The following is an 18,670-nucleotide window of genomic DNA, read 5'->3' as shown; positions in this document are numbered from 1 at the left end:
TTCAGTGGGTTTTAGGGGATTTCTTTTTAAAAAAAACAACGACCATTTCATTCATTCGGCTCCCTGAAACTGCTGCTTCACTCTGTAGCCTACATTTTCTCATTGTATACCAAGATAAAAATGTATGGAAGTGTTTCCCTCCACCAGGAATGAGATTATACAAACAGCAATTAAATCAGTAGGTATGCTCTGTGTTGCAGAATGGGTTTTTCACCCTTTGCCTGCACAGTTAGTTGGGGAGGGGGAGTGAGGTTGGCCCCGTTTCAAGCATAGCAATGGGGCCTCCTCCCGCCTCCACATACTGCTGAAACAACAATCTAGGAGTCAACATTTTTTTTCTTTGTAACTCTTTTCTTTTCTGGAAAACGCACACTATGAAAAACCTCCTCTGTCTGAAAACCTAATGTCTAATTTTCTGTAAGCAGAAGGCCAGAGACCACTGGCAGGACATTTAATTGGTTTTACTTTGAAAGTGGAGAATCAGCACCATCACGTGACAAACGCAGCCTTGCAGTAATTCACTCAGAGTCCATGGTGCAATAATGAAAACATGATATTAATAATCAGTGTGAGGTCAGAGGTCAGAAACAGCTAGAGTCACTTCTGTCACCCCTCCTTGCTCATCAGCAATTCTCTATCTAACCAGAGAGGGGCAGCAACCGCGTCTGATGCTCGAAAGTAAACACCCCCCTCTCTCTCTCTCTCTCCTGTGGAGGAGGATCTCAGCGGAGAGTTGAGGGTGGGAGGGGAGAGGGTCTCCAGCCTGGTCCTTTGTCATGGAAAGACTTTAGTGTGCTGTTTTAGAGAGGGAGAGGGATTGAGTGGACTTCAGCTTCATAACTAAAAGATCCTATAAGTATGTAACGGGGACAGAAAGCAAAGGTCAGTCGCTTTTCTTTTCTTTTCCTTCAAATTTCGCTTCAGCAGATGCCAAACTGGCTGGTCGGTACAAAGAGTGATGCTCCTGGAAAGTCAGGCGGCTGTGTCAGACTCTGTTTGTTGTACATCTGTCTGCGTCTGTGCTTTTACATGCTTGGAATAAATAAACGTGTAAAGAAAAATAACTCTTGTAGGCTAAAAAAAAGTTTATCTTTATTAACTTAACGTTGCCAGAAAATGCTGCAGCTATTCAAAGAAAGTAGATGACAAAAACAGCAGTGGTTATCAGCAAGTTTCCAGACTACTCACCACAATCCCTGTAGGTACAGTGCGCTGTGAAATCAGGACATTTTAATGATTTTTTTCTATCATAGCAAAAAATAAAAAATACAATCAAATCTTCTTTTTACATTACCTTAACCTCAAAGTTAATGCTTTGGTTTGCTGGTCAGAAAACGTTGAAGATTTCCTATATGTTAAAACACATATTCTACGTTATATTCTGGCTCTTTGTCGACCCTCTAATTAGATGAAAATTAAACTAATTGTTAACTGCATGGGATTTCCCTTCACTTTTTTCCCTTGCATGGGAATAAAAATGACTGAGGCATAAGGCGACGGCAATTTCAGCACGTTAGGGCCTTAAAAAGCAGTGTGAAAGTATTCCTTTCCTTGTTGCCACACATTAGATGAAAGCCAGCTTATCAGCGGTCATTCCTCAAACTGTTTACATCTCCTTGTGTGTTTATGATCTGCACCTCCCTGCTGGCCTGCAGCCCGAGTAATGCAGTAAAAACTCATGCTCTTGACACGAGACAGTTTTTCTTTTAGGTCTGGAGAATGAACTCATACTGATTGATTGTGTCACTGTGTAAAAGGATACCCTGTTTCCTGTAGGCTCACTCTCCCTCTTCCTCCAGACAGCAGGAGCAGAAAATCTTGGATCAGCCATCTCTGTCTCACTCTGTGTCTGTGCGTGTGGATACAGGAAACGTCTGACTCTTTAAAATCCCTCGATAGTATCACCAGAACCAATAACATCCTTACTTTTCTGTGATCTTTGTGAGTTATGACCTGAAGCGAGGGGATTTGAAGATGGATTTCTTTCTTTTATTTAACATATTTTATTTTTGCCTTCCTTTTTCTTTTCCTCAGAGGAGAGCGCAAATCTTTATCCCCCACTCCACCCCACTGGAAAAGCATGAGATTGAGGGCTGTGTGTTTATGTTTATATAATTATCCAATCTACTCATTAATTAGCCAATTAAATGTTTTTTCAAAGACATGCCAAAACCTATAATCCATCAAATTTTTTACTTTCATTTTTTTTTTTTGATTTTGTGCATTCAGCATGAAGTGAGTCTGGACTTCAAACTGTGTGTGAATGACTGGTCATGAGTCTGTGGCTGAAACACTGATTAAGACGCAGGGCACTGCTTTTCAGATTTGGTTTTTATTGGTGACAGAGGGCCAGACATAAAAACTTTCCTCTAGACCTGTTTTAATACTCAAGTCTTTAGGAAAGTTTTTATACGTCCTTATTTTGTGGCATTTTGAAGGATAAGTTAACAGAGTGGTGACTTATTCTGTGGAATTTGTATTTTTTACGTGAAATATTAAAGATACAGTCCCTCCAACCTTAAAAAATGTAAATAATTTCAACCTGTGGAGCTCAGTTATTGCCTTAGTTGGTTAATTTTGGAGTTATCAGTTGCTATCAGGCCAAGGGGGAAAAAAAATTAAATAAATAAAAAATTCACACACATTTTGCAAGCAGGAACTATTTTCTCTTTTACCAAAATACAGCCACCGTCCATATTACTCAGCAGAAGAAAGCATGTTTAGAGTGATAAGGTGTCGTGTTGCACATTAGCCATTCAGCCAAGCTTTCCTTTTAATGGATAGATGTGGGTGGCAGAAAAAAAAAAAAGAAAGTCTCCATGATTTAGTAGCTCATCCGGTTCATGCTCAGTGGAAAGTCACAGGTTAAGTAATTTAAGAAGTCCATAAAGAAAGTGGTAAGTTTTGTTGTCATTGGTTACCCAAACCCTCATATCAGGACAAATAAATCATCATTAAAGTTTGACCAATTTTCTAGGAGGACTGACTGATGGATGATGGACACCTCGCTCTCATTTAAGCCTGATAGTAACAATCTGTTACTATCATGATATTGTTTACATGACATTGTTTACAGTAAAGTTTCTTGAGCTTTTTGAGTAGCTGGGTCTTGATTTCTTATGTGAACACCAAAAGACATTTCTATAGCCAACATCTCCAAAACTGGAAACTTACTCAAAAAACAATTTAGATAAATAAACAGCAGTAAAAGCCATAGAAAAATATGTCAAGTATCTAACACAAGGAAGAATCTGGTTTATAGTAAATTCCTGTTTTTTATTTTTTTTTTAGGTTTTTCATTGATGTATATTGATTGCCTCTCCTTTCATGCACAGGACAAAGCTAAATCAATGTGATGAAGAGCATGCTTCCCCAAAGGAGTGCTGTCGCCACACTGGGCTACAGCTCAGGTAAAACAACAACTGTATCATATTACTGATTACTACAATTACATTATTCAGAAGCGACACTAACAGGAAATGACATCATACAATTACATTTAATATTTATTACATGCTATTTGAATGGAATATGTTTCCACCTTTACGGAGAGAACAGAGTCGGCTGAATCACAATAAAGTGGACTATGAGTATTTGGTTAGCTTTCCTGGAGCAGCTCCGTGTCTTTCCAGTCCATCCTCAAAGCTTCTGGGTTTCACTTAAAATGATATCTGAGTAAATGTGCATTGTGGAGCAGACGTCTGGACTATAATTTAGACACTGATCTGCTGGAAAAAATGCTGAGAATTTTATTTGAGTCTAAAGAGTGCAGTCATACTGCAGCTATTCATGCAGGGAGAGCTCACACGAGAAGCAGTGCACTTCACTATTTATTTCATTTTGCAGGAGTTGTGAACATTCTTTCATCTCAAACAAACTCCCTAATATTTTGTATATTCAACGTCCGGTCACCCATGACTCAAGAACCACCCCCCTGGCACAGATATTTTGGGTGTCCTCTTGCTGCCGAGACTATGATGTATTCTGGCTGGTCTTGGTCCACCAGCATTCTTCCATTTTTAGAAGAAACTTAACCACTGATTGAGCCAGTGTTTGTATTGGGCTCAGAACTGTATGAGAGTACATTCTTTGCTGGTTTCTCTACCCCCCACTTACTCAGCACATATGTGATAGCCCTTCTTTTAAGCTGAGCTGCTGTTTATTGTATTGAAGTACTTAAACTAACTTGACTGCTTTATGTAGGCCAAAAATAGACTGGCTTTCATGGTCTCTCAATTTTCACTTTTTTGCAGACTGTGTGAAGATTGAGCACAGCAGTGGCGGCTCAGTGGCTGGCACGATGCTGAGGGGCTCCCGCTCGAAAGCCGAGCTACAGGAACTCATGGAGACGCTGCAGCGCAGGAAGAGTGCTCTGGAGGCTAGTCTGAGGGCAGCAGAGTGCAGCCGCAAGTACTTGAGTACATCTGTAGGAACCCAGCCCACCAGGCCGCTGTCGATCCTCAGTAACACAGAGCGTCCCCCTTCTGCCGCTAGAAACATCTCTTACATGACCAGCAACAGCGTGCCGCCGTCACCTCGCCAAGGTGATCGCCAGCTAAGCTCTAATGGCTTGCTCCGTCACTCCCAGGCTCGCCACCAATCCCAAGACAGCTTGCTTCTCTCAAATGGAAGCTCTATGGTCTCCCCTTATGGGGAGTCCATACCACGTTCTCCCAGGGTCAAAAGTGGAGCAGCCAGTATGCCATCCAGCCCCAGAATGACCCGCAGGCTCTACTCACAGGGCAAAGCTTCAGGAGACTCCCGTCAGAGGAAGTACTCCACGGGCTCCCTCAACAGCCTGGGTATGCACAGCCGTTCTCTGCCACGGCTTCACAATGCAGCAGATCCACCTGCGCTGTCACTGCCGTTACGCCACTCAGTAGGTTCCCACCGAGTGGTCTCTGCAGGAAACCGGCGCAGTCTCTCCTCTCTGGAGCAGCCTCCAGATGTGACAGTACCAGCCAGCATGCCCAGCACACCCAGGAGGGCTAGCCTGGCCTCTCTGAGCTCTATGGGAGTAGAGATTGATGGGACGGGGTTAGATCTGGGCATCGGAGAGAGGAGGTTGTCCTTTGGGAAGAGTGGTTTGAGTCCGGGACAACGGGTGGGCAGCATCACCTCTCTGAATGGCAAAGAGGAGCTCAAAGACTACCACCAGCATCAGAGAGATGAGCGACTCAGGGAGCAGAAAGTGCAGAGATTAGTGAGTTCTTTTTACCCAAATTTGCGCACTTTTATTTCACTTTAACAATTTATTCATACACCTGTCTGAAAATGTAATCAGTTCAATATTTTCCTAGAATAATTTTAACCAAATATCAATCAATTATCTGCAGGAATGCCAGCGTCTAGAGACCATCTTAAACCTGTGCACTGAGTTGGGACAGGTAGCGAGAGAGCCAGCGGGATCAGCTGTCTCTGACCTGCAGAAGATCAATAAGGAGCTGGAGAAGCTGCAGGTGTCGGACGATGACTCAGTGTTCTCCGACTCTCCGAGCAGCACAGCTCAAGAGAGCTGCTTTGGAGCCAAAGCCAGAGACTTCCAACTCTCTGAGGAGCAGCAGGCCAGCCAGCGTCAGCAGAGCGGCTATAGAGAGGCCAGATCCCACTCACCTCCTATCAGTCTCAACAGCAGTGCACCCTCGCCTTCTATGCATCACAGAGCCAAAGTAAGTCTAAAGAACCCGTTCTCTTTTATAAGCACAAGTTTAGGAAAATGAAATAATATAATCAGTTTATTAGAAAATGATGGTATCAACTGAAGTATTCAGAAAGAATAAATCTACTTGTTGTTGTGCAGTTTTCATTATTATTCTTGAAGTATCTTGTAGTTTGTAACATGTATGATGGAGTTCAGTGGTACAGTTTTGTCCTTCTAGTAGTCAGGAGGTCGGAAGAGTCTGAGAGAAAAACTACTGGAATTTTCTAAGGAGAAATTTACATAAATAAAAAAAAGACTTCCTTGTTTTTTGGTTGTATGAAGTCATACAAACTGTGGGGGTTACCCCACAATGATATAAAGTTAATGTCACATTGCCTACAGTGGATGAACATCCAAACTCTAATTTGCAGTCAGCATCATATCCACACTTTAATGAGACGCTGCATGAATATTCTGAAAAACTATATTGATTCAGGTGTAGTTATAGCTTTTGTCTACTTCTGCTACACTTACACACTAAGTGTAAGCAGATTTCACTGTTTCCCAGTGGTAAATATTAATGAGGTTGTGAAGCAGGGCTGGGAACTTGTATTTTCCCATCGGGCCTCATGAGAAACTGAGACTCTTGTAGCTGCCGCACCAATAAGCTGGACTCAGTTCTGCTAAGTATTAATTTGATCTCTTTATAAAGTTTATTGAAGTAGCCCCCCCACAGCAATCCCAGTTTGGGAAAATTAATTTCCCACCTTGGCAGTAAGGTAATTTATTTTTCTCATAAATCTAGGACTTGAATGGCAGAGAGATGTTTCTTGCAAATTTACTGCTGTAATTTGGTAAGTTTTTTTTCTTTGAATCTCCATTACTTTTATGCGTGCTTCCTGGTGTTACTCCACAACTAGCCTTTGGAGTTAAGGCTTTTAGCTAACAAGTTAGCAAACAGTTATCTATCAAGCATAGAGGGAGCTAAATTTAGGGTATTTTTCTGGTCTCTTGATGAATTTTTAAAAGTTTAAAAGTGTATCTTTTTTGGCATCTCATCTCCTAAATATGTGAATATTTATATTGAACTACATGTTCATCTGTTACTTGCTAACGCTACTTCTTTGCTAACTTTGTTGCTAAGCCTGTAGCTTACTGAAGGTTTATTAGAAATAGCTTCAGAACCTAAAGTAGCACTGTTCGTTGGCAAAAGGCCTTTTTAACCAGTTGGAAGACTCCTTCATGCCCCTGGTACATTTGAACTTAAAAGCTCATCTTCTCAGTAACTGTAACCACACAATGAAAGGTGAGAGAGCTCTCCCTCCCTCCTCTCCCTTCGGCTTAATTTTAGAGCACACTGGGTGGCTGTAGCTCAGGCGGTAGAGCAGGTCATCTACTGATCCGAAGGTTGGTGGTTCGATTCCTGGCTTCCCCTAGTCGGCATGCCTTGGGCAAGATATTAACCCCAAATTGCTCTCCGATGCATCCATCGGAGTATGAATGTGTGTGAATGTTACTTAGAAAGCACTTAGAACAATGTGCTTGTGTGAATGGGTGATTGCACAAGTTGTGTAAAGCGCTTTGAGTGCTGAAGAGTAGAAAAGCGCTATATAAGAACCAGTCCATTTACCATTCACTATATTTACCTGTTATGAAAATTGATCACTTGCTTTAAAAATTTGTCACTTGGTGAAAAGAGAAAAATTGTATTACTTTATACTAACAGAATAAACTAACAAGTTCTTGCAGATTGTTGATGTAATAATGAGTGATACATTTGGACAAGGACCCTAAAGCTATTTATCTTTACCCTGGTTACTTCCTGGATGACTTTCACAGTGACTGAGGAGCGAACACACCACTTCTGTGGAATGCAGTTAATCTGACTCCTGATTGCTTGTTTATCTTTGTCTGTTTATATATCAGAGTGCTTTTTTTTTCAATCCAAGTTTTCCCGTCCCACATTTCCTCCAAACTTCAGTTAAAACCTTGTTTTAAAGTTTTCTAGAGATACCAAATATTTGTATTTGAACTCTGTTGAAAGAGTACATAAAGAAATGAGGGGTGGGTCAAAGTTTTGAGCTGCCACCCATTTCTTTATGTTTTGCTTCCACAGAGCCAGACTCGCTTGTAATATTTAAAGTTGTCTCGAGCTGTTTTGAATAGTTCTCCAGGGTTTCTCAACTTCGAACACTGAACTCTGAGCTTTGAATGTCCTTCAAGAAGCGTGGAGAACTGTTCCTCTGTTTTTGCCTTATATCTGTACTATATTTCTATATGCCGTATGTTTGCAGACATTTCTGCACCTATTTCCCATTTTACTAGCAACGTATATAGAAATAAGTAAGTGGATCAAGACCAACATGCACAGTACTGCATGACAAAATTGTGTCAGAGCTTTAAAAAATGATGTGTGCAGTCCCCCAAACTTTAAGGAAGAATAATTATAACAACTAATAGGCATTCTATTATAACTACTGTAAGTGTGTGCTGATAGTTTCAGTTTCAGTTTATGTGGGTTGTTCAGACATAAACAGAGAAATCACAGTTACGCACAATCCTCTCACAGCTTTGATGTTTTCTCTCACTACTATTTTATAGATGTGTTGCAAACTAATAACCAGATGAACATGTTTAAGGTACAAATATAAAAGAAATCAAATATATCAAATACTGGAGTTTAGGCTCCCAGCCAGACCACCTCTTCTAGGCCAGTTTCTTTTCCACTCTCGAGCAGCAACAACCTAGGGTTGTGTCTGGTTTTAATGAAGAAGTCCTAGTTTTGTTTCAGTCATTCAAATTGTTGGGGGGGAGAGACAGGAAATGACTTTATCCCACAGAGCATTAGCATGCGCATATGTGTGTGTGTGAGTGTGTGTGCGCAGCTCTGTGCAGTTGTGTGACTGGAAGAATGCTAGTGTATATGTGTGGCAGAGCCATGCGTTTTTCCAGATGTTTTGAACTTTCTGCTGAGGATAAATGGATGGAAGATGTTCCAAAAAAATGTAATTATAATTAACCCAGGTAATGTAGCAGATCCAGCTGTCATGTAAACACACAGTTATAAAATTAGGTTTCCAAGTTGATGCTATTATTTTCTGCTATGTGTCAGTCGTGACAGAGGTTTACAGACTCCAAATACCCTCTCTGCCATCTCCTGCATTCCTCAGAGCTTTGTGTGCAGTGAAAAGAGAGCACTCACAACCCATCTGGAAAACTATAAATCCTAGAGCTGTTGTACACATGAGCATCTGTCCAGAGAAAAAAAATCAACATGGCTCCTTAAGGGAAGAATACCTGATATTACTGATATTACAGGATGTCTCGAATACACCTACATATGACTGTGAATGAGTGTTTGCAGGGTGGTGGTCGATGGTGCAGTATGTGGGAGTGCTTTAGCATGAGTGGTGGTGAAGTGCACTGATAGAGATTTCCATTACGGCCAGCGGAAAAGAATCCCTGCTGTCACTGATCCAGCTTGGATGAGTTAAAACAGCAGCTGCTGTCGTCTAATTCAATAAAACCTGATTCTGCACGGAGGCAAAGTATATCAGCATAATTTACACAGCAAAAAGAGAGCTGTTGTTTTTTGTGTAATTGCATAAAGTCTCTTTTTCCATTTGATCGGGGACCTTTGTTTGTATATTTGTACTTACCTAATGCGCAGCCTCCTGGAGAGCCGGGCATTTATCTGCGTTCCTGATGTCGTTACAGGCTTTGGAGAGCGTGCAGCTGAAACAGGAAGTAACGCATATAGAGGAAGAAAGAATCCAAGTTTTGAATAACATAGAAGAGCTCGAGCAGAAGATCAAAGACCTGGACAACCAGATGGAGGAGTCTCTTCGAGAGGTAGACAGCACAGTGCAGCACAAACACGAATAGTTTGTTCTTCATTTTAAAATATTTAGCTAATCCGCTTTTCTAGAGATGAAAGAACCTTTCAGACGAACACATGTGCACTTATCATACTCCTTACTCTATTTAATTGCTGGAGTGTTGATGGAGCAGCATGACAATACGGGATATATCCATGGAGGTCGACTGCAGGGTACTTTTAGTTGGAAGGACACATGTTTTAATTCTATACAAGCAGGTAAATGAATCTTAAATAAAAGTGTTAGGTATTTGTGAGACTCAGTGAGAATTAAAAACTGGTGACTTTATAACTGCTGGATGGTCAGGGTCACAGATAGAGATGGAAAATACCCTGCAGTGGGCTTTTCTACATTTAAAACTAGGTGTTATTAAGAAAAGCTCATTGGAAAGTATCAATGGAAGAGTAATCATTGCTGATTAGAAATAATAAAGTTGTAAGTTAACTCAGGCTCCACAGATTAAAAACTGATGAAGCGAGCATCATGCTGAAATCCTGTGAATGTCCTATTCAGTGCACTAGTCCAAAAATGAGTCCAAAGGGACATTGTCACCCTTGCGTTGCTACTTCCTGCAGATGGAGGTGGAGTGTGCTCTGCTGGAAGGAGAACAGGAGTCGGAGATGGCCCAGCTGCAGAGGGATAAGGAGCTTCTGGAGCAGCTCAAGGGAAAAATTCACAATGTTGAGAAAATGAACCACACTGAGAAGTCACAGGTAAAAATGACAAGAAATGCAGTGAATTATTTCCTAGGGTTAGGTTTGTTATGAAATCTGAGAAGTATTTTTCTAGTTTTCCACTAATTAGGATTTCAGTAAACTGAGCTAAAAAAACAACAACTATACTTTGTATATTCATAGATTTCTGTTAAGACAGTTTACCCAAAGCTTTTACTCTTTCACATGGTTTGAATTTTTATGTTTCCTGGTTGCTCCTCAGGAGACTGAGGAGCAGTCAAAAAGTTTGGAGGACTTGGAGTTTCAGAAGCTGGAGAGAGAAATTAAGCAGGACGAGGAAAAAGAGAATCAGAGCCAAGAGCTGCTGCGAGAGATCGCAGACTGTCAGCGCCTTACTGTCACCCGCAAGGTACAACATGTGAAGATATAGAAGTGTGCATGCTGCATGTGGTGCATGTATAACTCACCCGACATCGTAACACCCTAACCTGTATTTTTCTTCAGTAACTTTAATAACTGGGGGCCTTTTGGAGCACTGTGGCAGAATTAATCCTAACAAGATGTTAAACTTAACTCAGATCTTTAGGGTGTGCAATTTTTAAGTCTGGCCTACACAGGAATATGAACACAATCAAATAGCTTCTTTAAAAAAGAAATTTTATATTATTTTTCTAGAGGGACTCTGTTACAGATATTATATACACATAATGAATAGTGACTTTAAAAAGTGCATTTTTACACAATGGAAGGTAAAAAGCAAACACTTTTTTTTGTGATGATTGTAAATTTGCTTTTTTTCTGTATTTTTGTTGAATTTACTACACTGTGGTCTGTTGTCATTAATCTTACTGCAGGTTTTGCATGAAAATAAAGCTTCAAAATTATGAGATTTGCAGCACAAAGCATGAACTAATTGCAGGAAACCATCAATGGTAAGCATGCAATGCTGAAGGCCAACTGAACACTTTTTTTTATTGAGTATCAAAACCCAGAAAGGGCACAAGAACTGGGTAAAGATATTTGCTTATAAAGAGGGTGTAGTATATCCCAGAAACTGAACTGCCTTTATTAGAATTTTCTGCCTTACTTTCTCAATATCTCTGCATTGCTTTTTATTTTTACTGCGTTCTTCTGCCTCGCGCTTTGTGAACGCTGACATATGTAATGTGTACTAATGCTGCGCTCCTTATTTCTCACAGGAAAGACTCATGACGCTCAAGAAACAGTCATCTCAGATTACTTTACAGGCTCAGCAGGAACGGGAGAATTTCCAGAGAGAGAAGAACAATTTGTTCGTCATGCTTCAGAAGGTTTGAAAATTCTCTGAATGTTACAATTGTAAACACAGCCTTCGGTTTTATTTACTTAAAGAGTGCCTCGTGTCTGCAGGAGAGAGAGAAATTGGTGTCTTTGGAAGGAAAGTATGCAGAGCTGTCTGAGGGGCAGACCTTCGCTAACAATCCTGTAGCCATCAAAGAGGTAGGAGTCAGTGGCACAAACAGTGCAGCTTTAGGTTTTTAATATTAAAAATCCTATTTCTCCTTTTCATTGCTCTGATTTCTGTGCAGCACTTGCACACTCTGAAGGAAAGACGAAGAAGCAGCAAGGAAAATTCATCACATCCAAATGACAGTCTACCTCACAAAAGGAGCCAGCAGCTGCTCACCACTTATGGCAGATCCCTTGGACGCACGCTTCCTCCAAAGGTCTTTAGGTTTTTTCAGAAAATCTGAGCAGACGGAAAAGGTTGGCTCAAACTGGAAGTTAATGCTTGCTCCCTCAGTCTGCTATGTTAAAGAGCACTTAGCGTGTCGACTTTTTAAAACATTTGCAGTGGTACTTTCAAAATGATTGTGCTCATGGAGATTCTGGCCTGCAGATGCTTTGCCCTAGTTATTTGTTTATCCCTTGAGAATGATCCACCCAAACAGGAATTCTCAGTTTCAGTCTGGGTTGCAACATCCATCCAGCTCATGAAGTATAAATGAGAGAAGTTTGCATTTCTGTAAATGTTGAAGAATGCAGTCCTAAACAGCACGTGTGCTCTTGTTTCCCCTCTCAGCCTCACCTTCCTTTGTCCCAAAGCTCAAGCTGTGGCAGTGTCATCCCACAAGGCTTCTGCTTCTCCCCTCGGGAGGTGAACCTTCGCCGCTTGCCCAAGAGTGAGTCACACTGTCCTGTCTCGTCTGTATCAACCTCTTGGTAGTAGTTGTAGTAGTAGATCGGCTCTGCTCCTGGGGCTGTATGACTGTCAGGTTAGGAAATGCTGTGGTCCTTTGAAAATCTGTGTCACTGCACAAAGCAAGATACATTTAGTCTAAAACTGATGTTAAAAAAAACACAGAATAGAAACGCTACATTATACAAGAAAGAAAATTGGGATTTTTAGCTTTGCTTGTTTCAAATCAAGAAACAAATGCAAATATCTTTAATGAAAAAACCGAAATTGCAGCATTTTTGCAATTTTTTGCATCAAGACAGTGATAAAATAACCATAAGATGCAGTCTGTCTGCTCTCAGTTTGCCTTTGAATGGGGTCGAGTTGGCAGTTATGGCACATCAAAAATTGTAAATATGTTACACTTACTACCTACATTCTGCCAGAACCTCATAGATTTGAAAAAGAAATTCATAAACTCATCTACAAGTAGTGATGGGGATGCTGAAGGAAGACAGGTTAACTATAAAAGGACTCAGGTGCTCAGCAAGCTCGCTTTTATATAGGAATATAACCAGAATACAACGAGTTGAGCCAAGTGCAATACTGCAACGACGAGCTGCACTCATCAGCACAGACTGACTTAGATTGATTGCAACGTGCTGGCAATCTGTCTGCATTTACAAATTAGACAGCAATTATTTGCAAGCCTTTGCCAAACTGTCTGAGAATGATTACAGGCAGTTTGAGTCAGACCACATTTGTTATTTTACCACCAGGTAACCTGTGCAATTGCCTATTTTTACTCTGTTTACTCTGTTTTTATAAGAGCTAATCCTGTTTGGCCATGTAGTTAATGCATTGCAGCTCTTTGGATGTGATTTTGTCTGTTAACAAACATGTGTCCTGATGGTATTTTCAGTTTGTTATTTTAATATTTTCTGCTGTCAGCAGGCAACAGCCACGCACATGTAAATGAAGACGGGCAAAGACAGAGTGATTTTTGCAACAGGTTGGTCTCTGAACCCAACGTCTTCCTGGACTCTTTCTCTTACCCGGACAACAGCCAGACGTCAGACACCATCAGCGTGGACAGCTCTGACAGCCTGGAAACCAGCTTCTCTGCCTGCTCCCCAGACAACATCTCAAGGTTAGAGACAGGAAACACGATGAGCTACACATCAAAGGAAGTTTCTTCTTTCTTTGATAGTTCTATTTGTTACTGACAGCTTGTATTTTCCATTCATTATCAGTGCCAGTACCTCCAATATGGCAAAGATTGAAGAGATGGAGCGTTTGCTCCGCGAGGCCCAGGCTGAGAAGCTGAGACTCCTCGAGCATCGAGTACTGAGCCAAATCTAACCTAAATTGTAACCTTGCATGTCGGATGTGTGCATTTTATTATAAATGTAATTTACTTACATGTGCAGGAGCGGGAGATGGAGATACGCAGGCAGGCTCTGGAGGAGGAGAGGAGAAGAAGAGAGGAACTGGAGAAACGGCTGCAGGAGGAAACAAGCAGGAGACAGAAGCTTGTGGAGAGAGAGGTGAAGCTCAGAGAGAAGCAGAGATCACAGGTATTCACAAAAACTCACGAGAAGATGTTGAAATCCAATCTGTAGTTCACATTAGCTTCGTGTAACTACATTTCAGAAATAGACTAATAAAATGTCTACTTTCATCTAATTTTATCGCAGTCCCGGCTGTTGACAAGATACCACCCAGTAAGAAAAGACGACTTTGATCTTCACGGCCACATTGAAGCAGCCGGACACAACCCAGACGCCTGCTTCCATCTGGCCATCACTGACAAAACCTGTCGCGGGTTCCTCGTCAAAATGGGAGGAAAGATCAAGACGTGGAAGAAGCGCTGGTTTGTCTTTGACCACAATCGCAGGACACTCACTTACTATGCAGGTGAGTATCTTTCTTTTAGGTCTCTACTTTGATGTGCAGCTTTTTTGGTGCGACAAAGTTGCTGCAGCAATGGCTGTAACTTTGAGCTACGCTAGGATACTTTGACACAGCAGTTCTGTTTATACTCCCGGCTGCAGACAAACACGAGACCAAGATGAAAGGCGTCATTTACTTCCAAGCCATAGAGGAGGTGTACTATGACCATTTAAAGAATGCACACAAAGTGAGTCCGTTTACCTGTGTGTGTTTGTGTATCCGTGGCATTTTACCACGTGGCATTGTATAGTATTGACACCTGTTTGTCCTTTTTTTCTCCTCCCCCTCTCCTTTACTCTATATTATTTGACTTTTTTCTCAAAAATGACATTCACTTCCACACACAAGAGCCCCAACCCCTCGCTGACCTTCAGTGTGAAGACCCACGATCGGGTGTACTACATGGTGGCTCCGTCCCCTGAAGCCATGCGTATCTGGATGGATGTTATTGTAACCGGTGCTGAAGGACACATGCACTTCATGGTCTAACAGAGCTACAATTATTGTTTGCTAGGTTACCTAAAAAAATTTAAGCTTCAGTTTACACTTGAAGTTGTCTACAAATGAGCTTGAGCATAACTTCTGCTCAAATACAGACTTTGTAATGTAATCTTGTATAAGTAGATCAAAAGAAGTGGCATGAAAGTTTCATAATCAAGCTGTTTACTTCTTTCAGCACTTAAAACTGTAGCTGTTGCATTTTCCAGTTTTTCTTTCCGCAGTAGGCTCTTCCTGTTTAATCAGCTACCCTTCTAAACTGCGGTACACCCTAATGCTGCTTCACTACAGATATATGGCTGTCCAACAGCTTCCTGTAAACTGTGGCCACCTCTTGCTTTCTTCCACCTGCAGTCTGGTTGCACTCCGCCTTTTGTCAGACTGAAATTTTTTTCCTCTGAATGTCGACCTTGATGTATTACTTCGATATCGTCACTAATATTCAATTATTAGCATACTGCATTTTAAAGTTAGTCACTTTGAATGCTGCTGCCAGCGTAAACTCACTTATGCTTACGAGTGGGTCACTTCCATTTAAACGAACAAACCATTTTTCTTCACACATGCAAATTAAATTTGTGAAGGATTATCATAGGCACTTTGTGACTTTATTGTTTTAAGTTATTAGCAATTTTAGGCAAATATTTGACTCCTAGAGGCAGAAAATGACCACAGTGCAGTTAGATTCCTCTGTCTGTAGCTGTGGCTGCAGGCCTGACGTGAATGAAGCCATGTTGTGCAGCGGTGATGCTGTATGTGCTGCATCACCCACGTTCCTCACACCTTTCATATCTGCATTTTCACCAGCAGAGGTCCTCAGCGAGCCCTCAGACTGGAATGACGTAATCTGCTCTGGCCAAACTCACTTAGTATATATGAGTAATTATTGAAAGCTTTAATAATCTACATGTTTAATCTAATCTGTTTACTTGTAAAGCCTAGTTTATCGTGCTAAAACAAATGACAGATTTTTTTAATGTGTTTAATATTTGACGTATTCTCTGGCTGTGTTTGATAATCAAAGATCACTGTCACACCAGGTGACGAGCTGTCGGGTTACAGACTGCAGGGCTCACTGTAGAGTGCAGATCAGGCTGCAGAGCTGACAGTGTTGCAGGTGAAGTTGTTGCTTTTTTGGTTGATGCCTCTCTGTGACGAGAGGCATTTGCCAGGTAAACATCTCATCCTTGTGCTGTTGTGCACTGTGTGAAACATAAGCCTTGAAACCCCCGAAATTACTGCATTTATATATACATATATATATATTTTTGAATACACTTCATATTTTATATTTTGTTTATAAACAGTAACTCTATGCTACAGATTTTTATACTCAACGTGTGTGATAAATAAATAATTCTGATCATGAGTCGTATTGTTAAAGGTATATTATTTCTTAATGTGGTGTCGGTACAGTACATGCAGCTTACACAGTAATGAGCATGTGAACCAAACTGATAAGAAACCAAAAAAGTGAATGGTTTTCAAATACAAAGGAGATTTAGAAAAGGCAAACAAATGAAACGTGTGTATTGCAATTAGCACCTGTAAATAAACACATAAAGGAACAAATATGAGAAGATAATATTGGAACACAACACAGCTGTTACAGATACACTGCTAATGCCTCCAGAATGTCACTTAAAGTTCAGGAATTGTGCCATAAATTTTTTTTGGTGCTAAAAAAAATATTATTATTATTATAGGATATAAAATATTATATTCCACTAAATAACTTAGTGTAATTCAATTTTAAACCTTATAGGATCTAATAACTGGTCTTATGTGCTGTTCATGTGCTCATTAACGCACTCATGTTTGAAACCCCGCCTTCCAATACCACAGCCTTTTATTGGTTGACCTAGTGGGGTTGGCATGGAAACAAAGAATGAAGCATGCTAAATTAGGTTCTAAAGAGGCACGTAGCCTCTCCAGAGGCAGAAACAGACACACAAACACAGACACGCCACAGAAAGCCAGGTTGGCCTCGGTGCATTATGGCTGCTGTAGTTTGTGTTAAATAATTGGGGCGGGGGGGCCTGTCTTCAGAGATAGCGAAACTGTGTGCACGGAAACAGACAAAACAATCTGTATAAACACTGCGGAGACAGATCATACAACATAGCATAAAAGTGTCTGTGAAGGTTCTCAGTCATCCAGGTCATCGTAGTCAAAGGAGCTTGCAAAGAAAAGCGTCTGGACTTCTTTAAGTTTACTTGAAGACGTTTCACCTCTCATCCGAGAAGCTTCTTCAGTTCTAAGGTCAAATGGTGGAGAGTCCCAGATATAAACCTAGTGGGAGTATCCCCCCACAGAGGGACAAAAGGACCCCCTGATGATCCTCTAATCGCCTGAGCCAAGGTGTGAAACTGGGTGTGGGTCCCAATCAGCCAGAGTTTCGGGTGTGTTCATTGTGAAACCTGGCCCCACCTTATCATGCGAATTCCTGAGGTCAGATGGCCCAGGATGTGAGTGGGCGTTAAGGCGTCTGGGAAGGGATCTCAAAACTGGATTATAGATGGCAGAGAGTTGGTGTCGTAAACCCCCGCCTCTGTTCAAAGATGGTCGCTCACAGTGGACATAGATGGCTTCTTTCACTCCTCTTTCAAACCATCTGTCCTCTCTGTCCAAAATGTGAACATTGGCATCCTCGAAAGAGTGTCCTAGCATAAAAGTATTTTCCACTAACACACACACCGTTGTGCTCTCGGCTGTTATCTTTCTCACTTACAGTATGAAATCCAGACTGCTGGATAATCATGTGAATGGATGCTGACACAAAGCAGCACACAGTACACAGGATCTCACCAGTGTTTTCCAGCGATGGAGAGCATAATGTCGTTATTACCTTGTGGCACAATGCGAGCCTGCAACTCAATACCTCCTCAGACAGACGTGATTATAAATCTACAGACATTTATTTAAGTGTTTAAATCTCAGTGTGCAGGTGTTATGCCAGGAAGCAAACATGTGTTGCATCAGGGCCTTAGGGAGCAACTGTTCCTTTCTCAGGGAGACGTGTTGCCCTCGATAGCCTGCATCGACACCTGATGTGGTGCAATCCTCGTGTTTTTCTCTTCTCGGCCTGCGCCCTCTGGCTTTCAAAATCAAACAGAGGTCTTTTTGTGTCACCTCTGCAATCCTCATTTTGTAAATCAAAAGAACATTCAGCCTTTGCTCCCTCTTCGTAACGCAACAGTCCTCTTAACATCATCCCATGACTCAGATCAGTTTCCCATCCTTAACCTGGGGTTTTAACTTCATCTGCTATTAACCAGTCAAATTTTTCTTGCATTTTCTGTCTCCGTGCAACATTAATAAATGATCTTTGTTGCTCATTCCACCTTTTTTTGGTAATAAAATTATCAGCTTGTTCTTTTCCGCAGTGATATTAAACTCCAAAGCAAATCATCGACTCAGTCAGAGTGGAATCATTCAGCATGTCCATTAGGTACGTTTTTACACTAAGAATAGCAATGACACACATTCCCAGACCCTTTTCCCTTTGATAATAAGGTAGGCTATGCATGTTAAGCGTTTTCCCTCGCAGCTGATTGGCCTGGCTCAGCTGGCATTCATGTGCTCACTATTCAGGTCAGTGAGCTTGGAGTGTGGATGATGCTGGAATGATGTGTCTGTGAGGACAAGCTGAGACTTGGCTGCAGTAAGATGGTGAAGATCAGTCAGGGAAAATATATAATATTACTCCTTCTCTTTGCTCTGATTCTTAGCCTTTACTTATATTTCAGATTTACACGTTCCTTCCGTATAATCCGAGTTATTTGCAGGCATGTGTTCGTATCTCCCTGTGTTAAAACTACAACAGTATGAAAAACGGTGTGCAGTTCACAACTTAAACAGATCCCAC

At 41.2% G+C, this 18,670-nt stretch overlaps 1 protein-coding gene across 2 annotated transcripts; it reads left to right on the top strand.

The window, feature by feature from the left end:
- The first annotated feature begins 753 nt into the window (after window positions 1–753).
- Window positions 754–18,590, top strand: phldb2a (pleckstrin homology-like domain, family B, member 2a). 2 transcript variants are annotated; one of them, XM_084942287.1, is made up of 17 exons: window positions 754–882; window positions 3,336–3,410; window positions 4,254–5,203; window positions 5,337–5,669; window positions 9,359–9,493; window positions 10,095–10,232; window positions 10,456–10,602; window positions 11,393–11,503; window positions 11,583–11,672; window positions 11,762–11,899; window positions 12,256–12,355; window positions 13,306–13,501; window positions 13,605–13,695; window positions 13,782–13,928; window positions 14,049–14,268; window positions 14,406–14,491; window positions 14,653–18,590. In XM_084942287.1, the coding sequence occupies exons 2-17, from the start codon at window positions 3,356–3,358 to the stop codon at window positions 14,791–14,793; spliced, it is 3,078 nt and encodes a 1,025-aa protein (XP_084798413.1). In that variant the 5' UTR covers window positions 754–882; window positions 3,336–3,355; the 3' UTR covers window positions 14,794–18,590. The 2 variants fall into 2 exon arrangements, with proteins under 2 accessions (XP_084798413.1, XP_084798412.1); XM_084942286.1 differs by having other exon boundaries at window positions 13,303–13,501.
- Window positions 18,591–18,670: the final 80 nt, after the last annotated feature.

Source organism: Perissodus microlepis, chromosome 10 (genome assembly GCF_051167445.1).
Source record: "Perissodus microlepis isolate ML-2025 ecotype Zambia chromosome 10, ASM5116744v1, whole genome shotgun sequence".
NCBI lineage: Eukaryota > Metazoa > Chordata > Actinopteri > Cichliformes > Cichlidae > Perissodus > Perissodus microlepis.
This window is presented reverse-complemented; position numbering and strand designations above follow the sequence as displayed.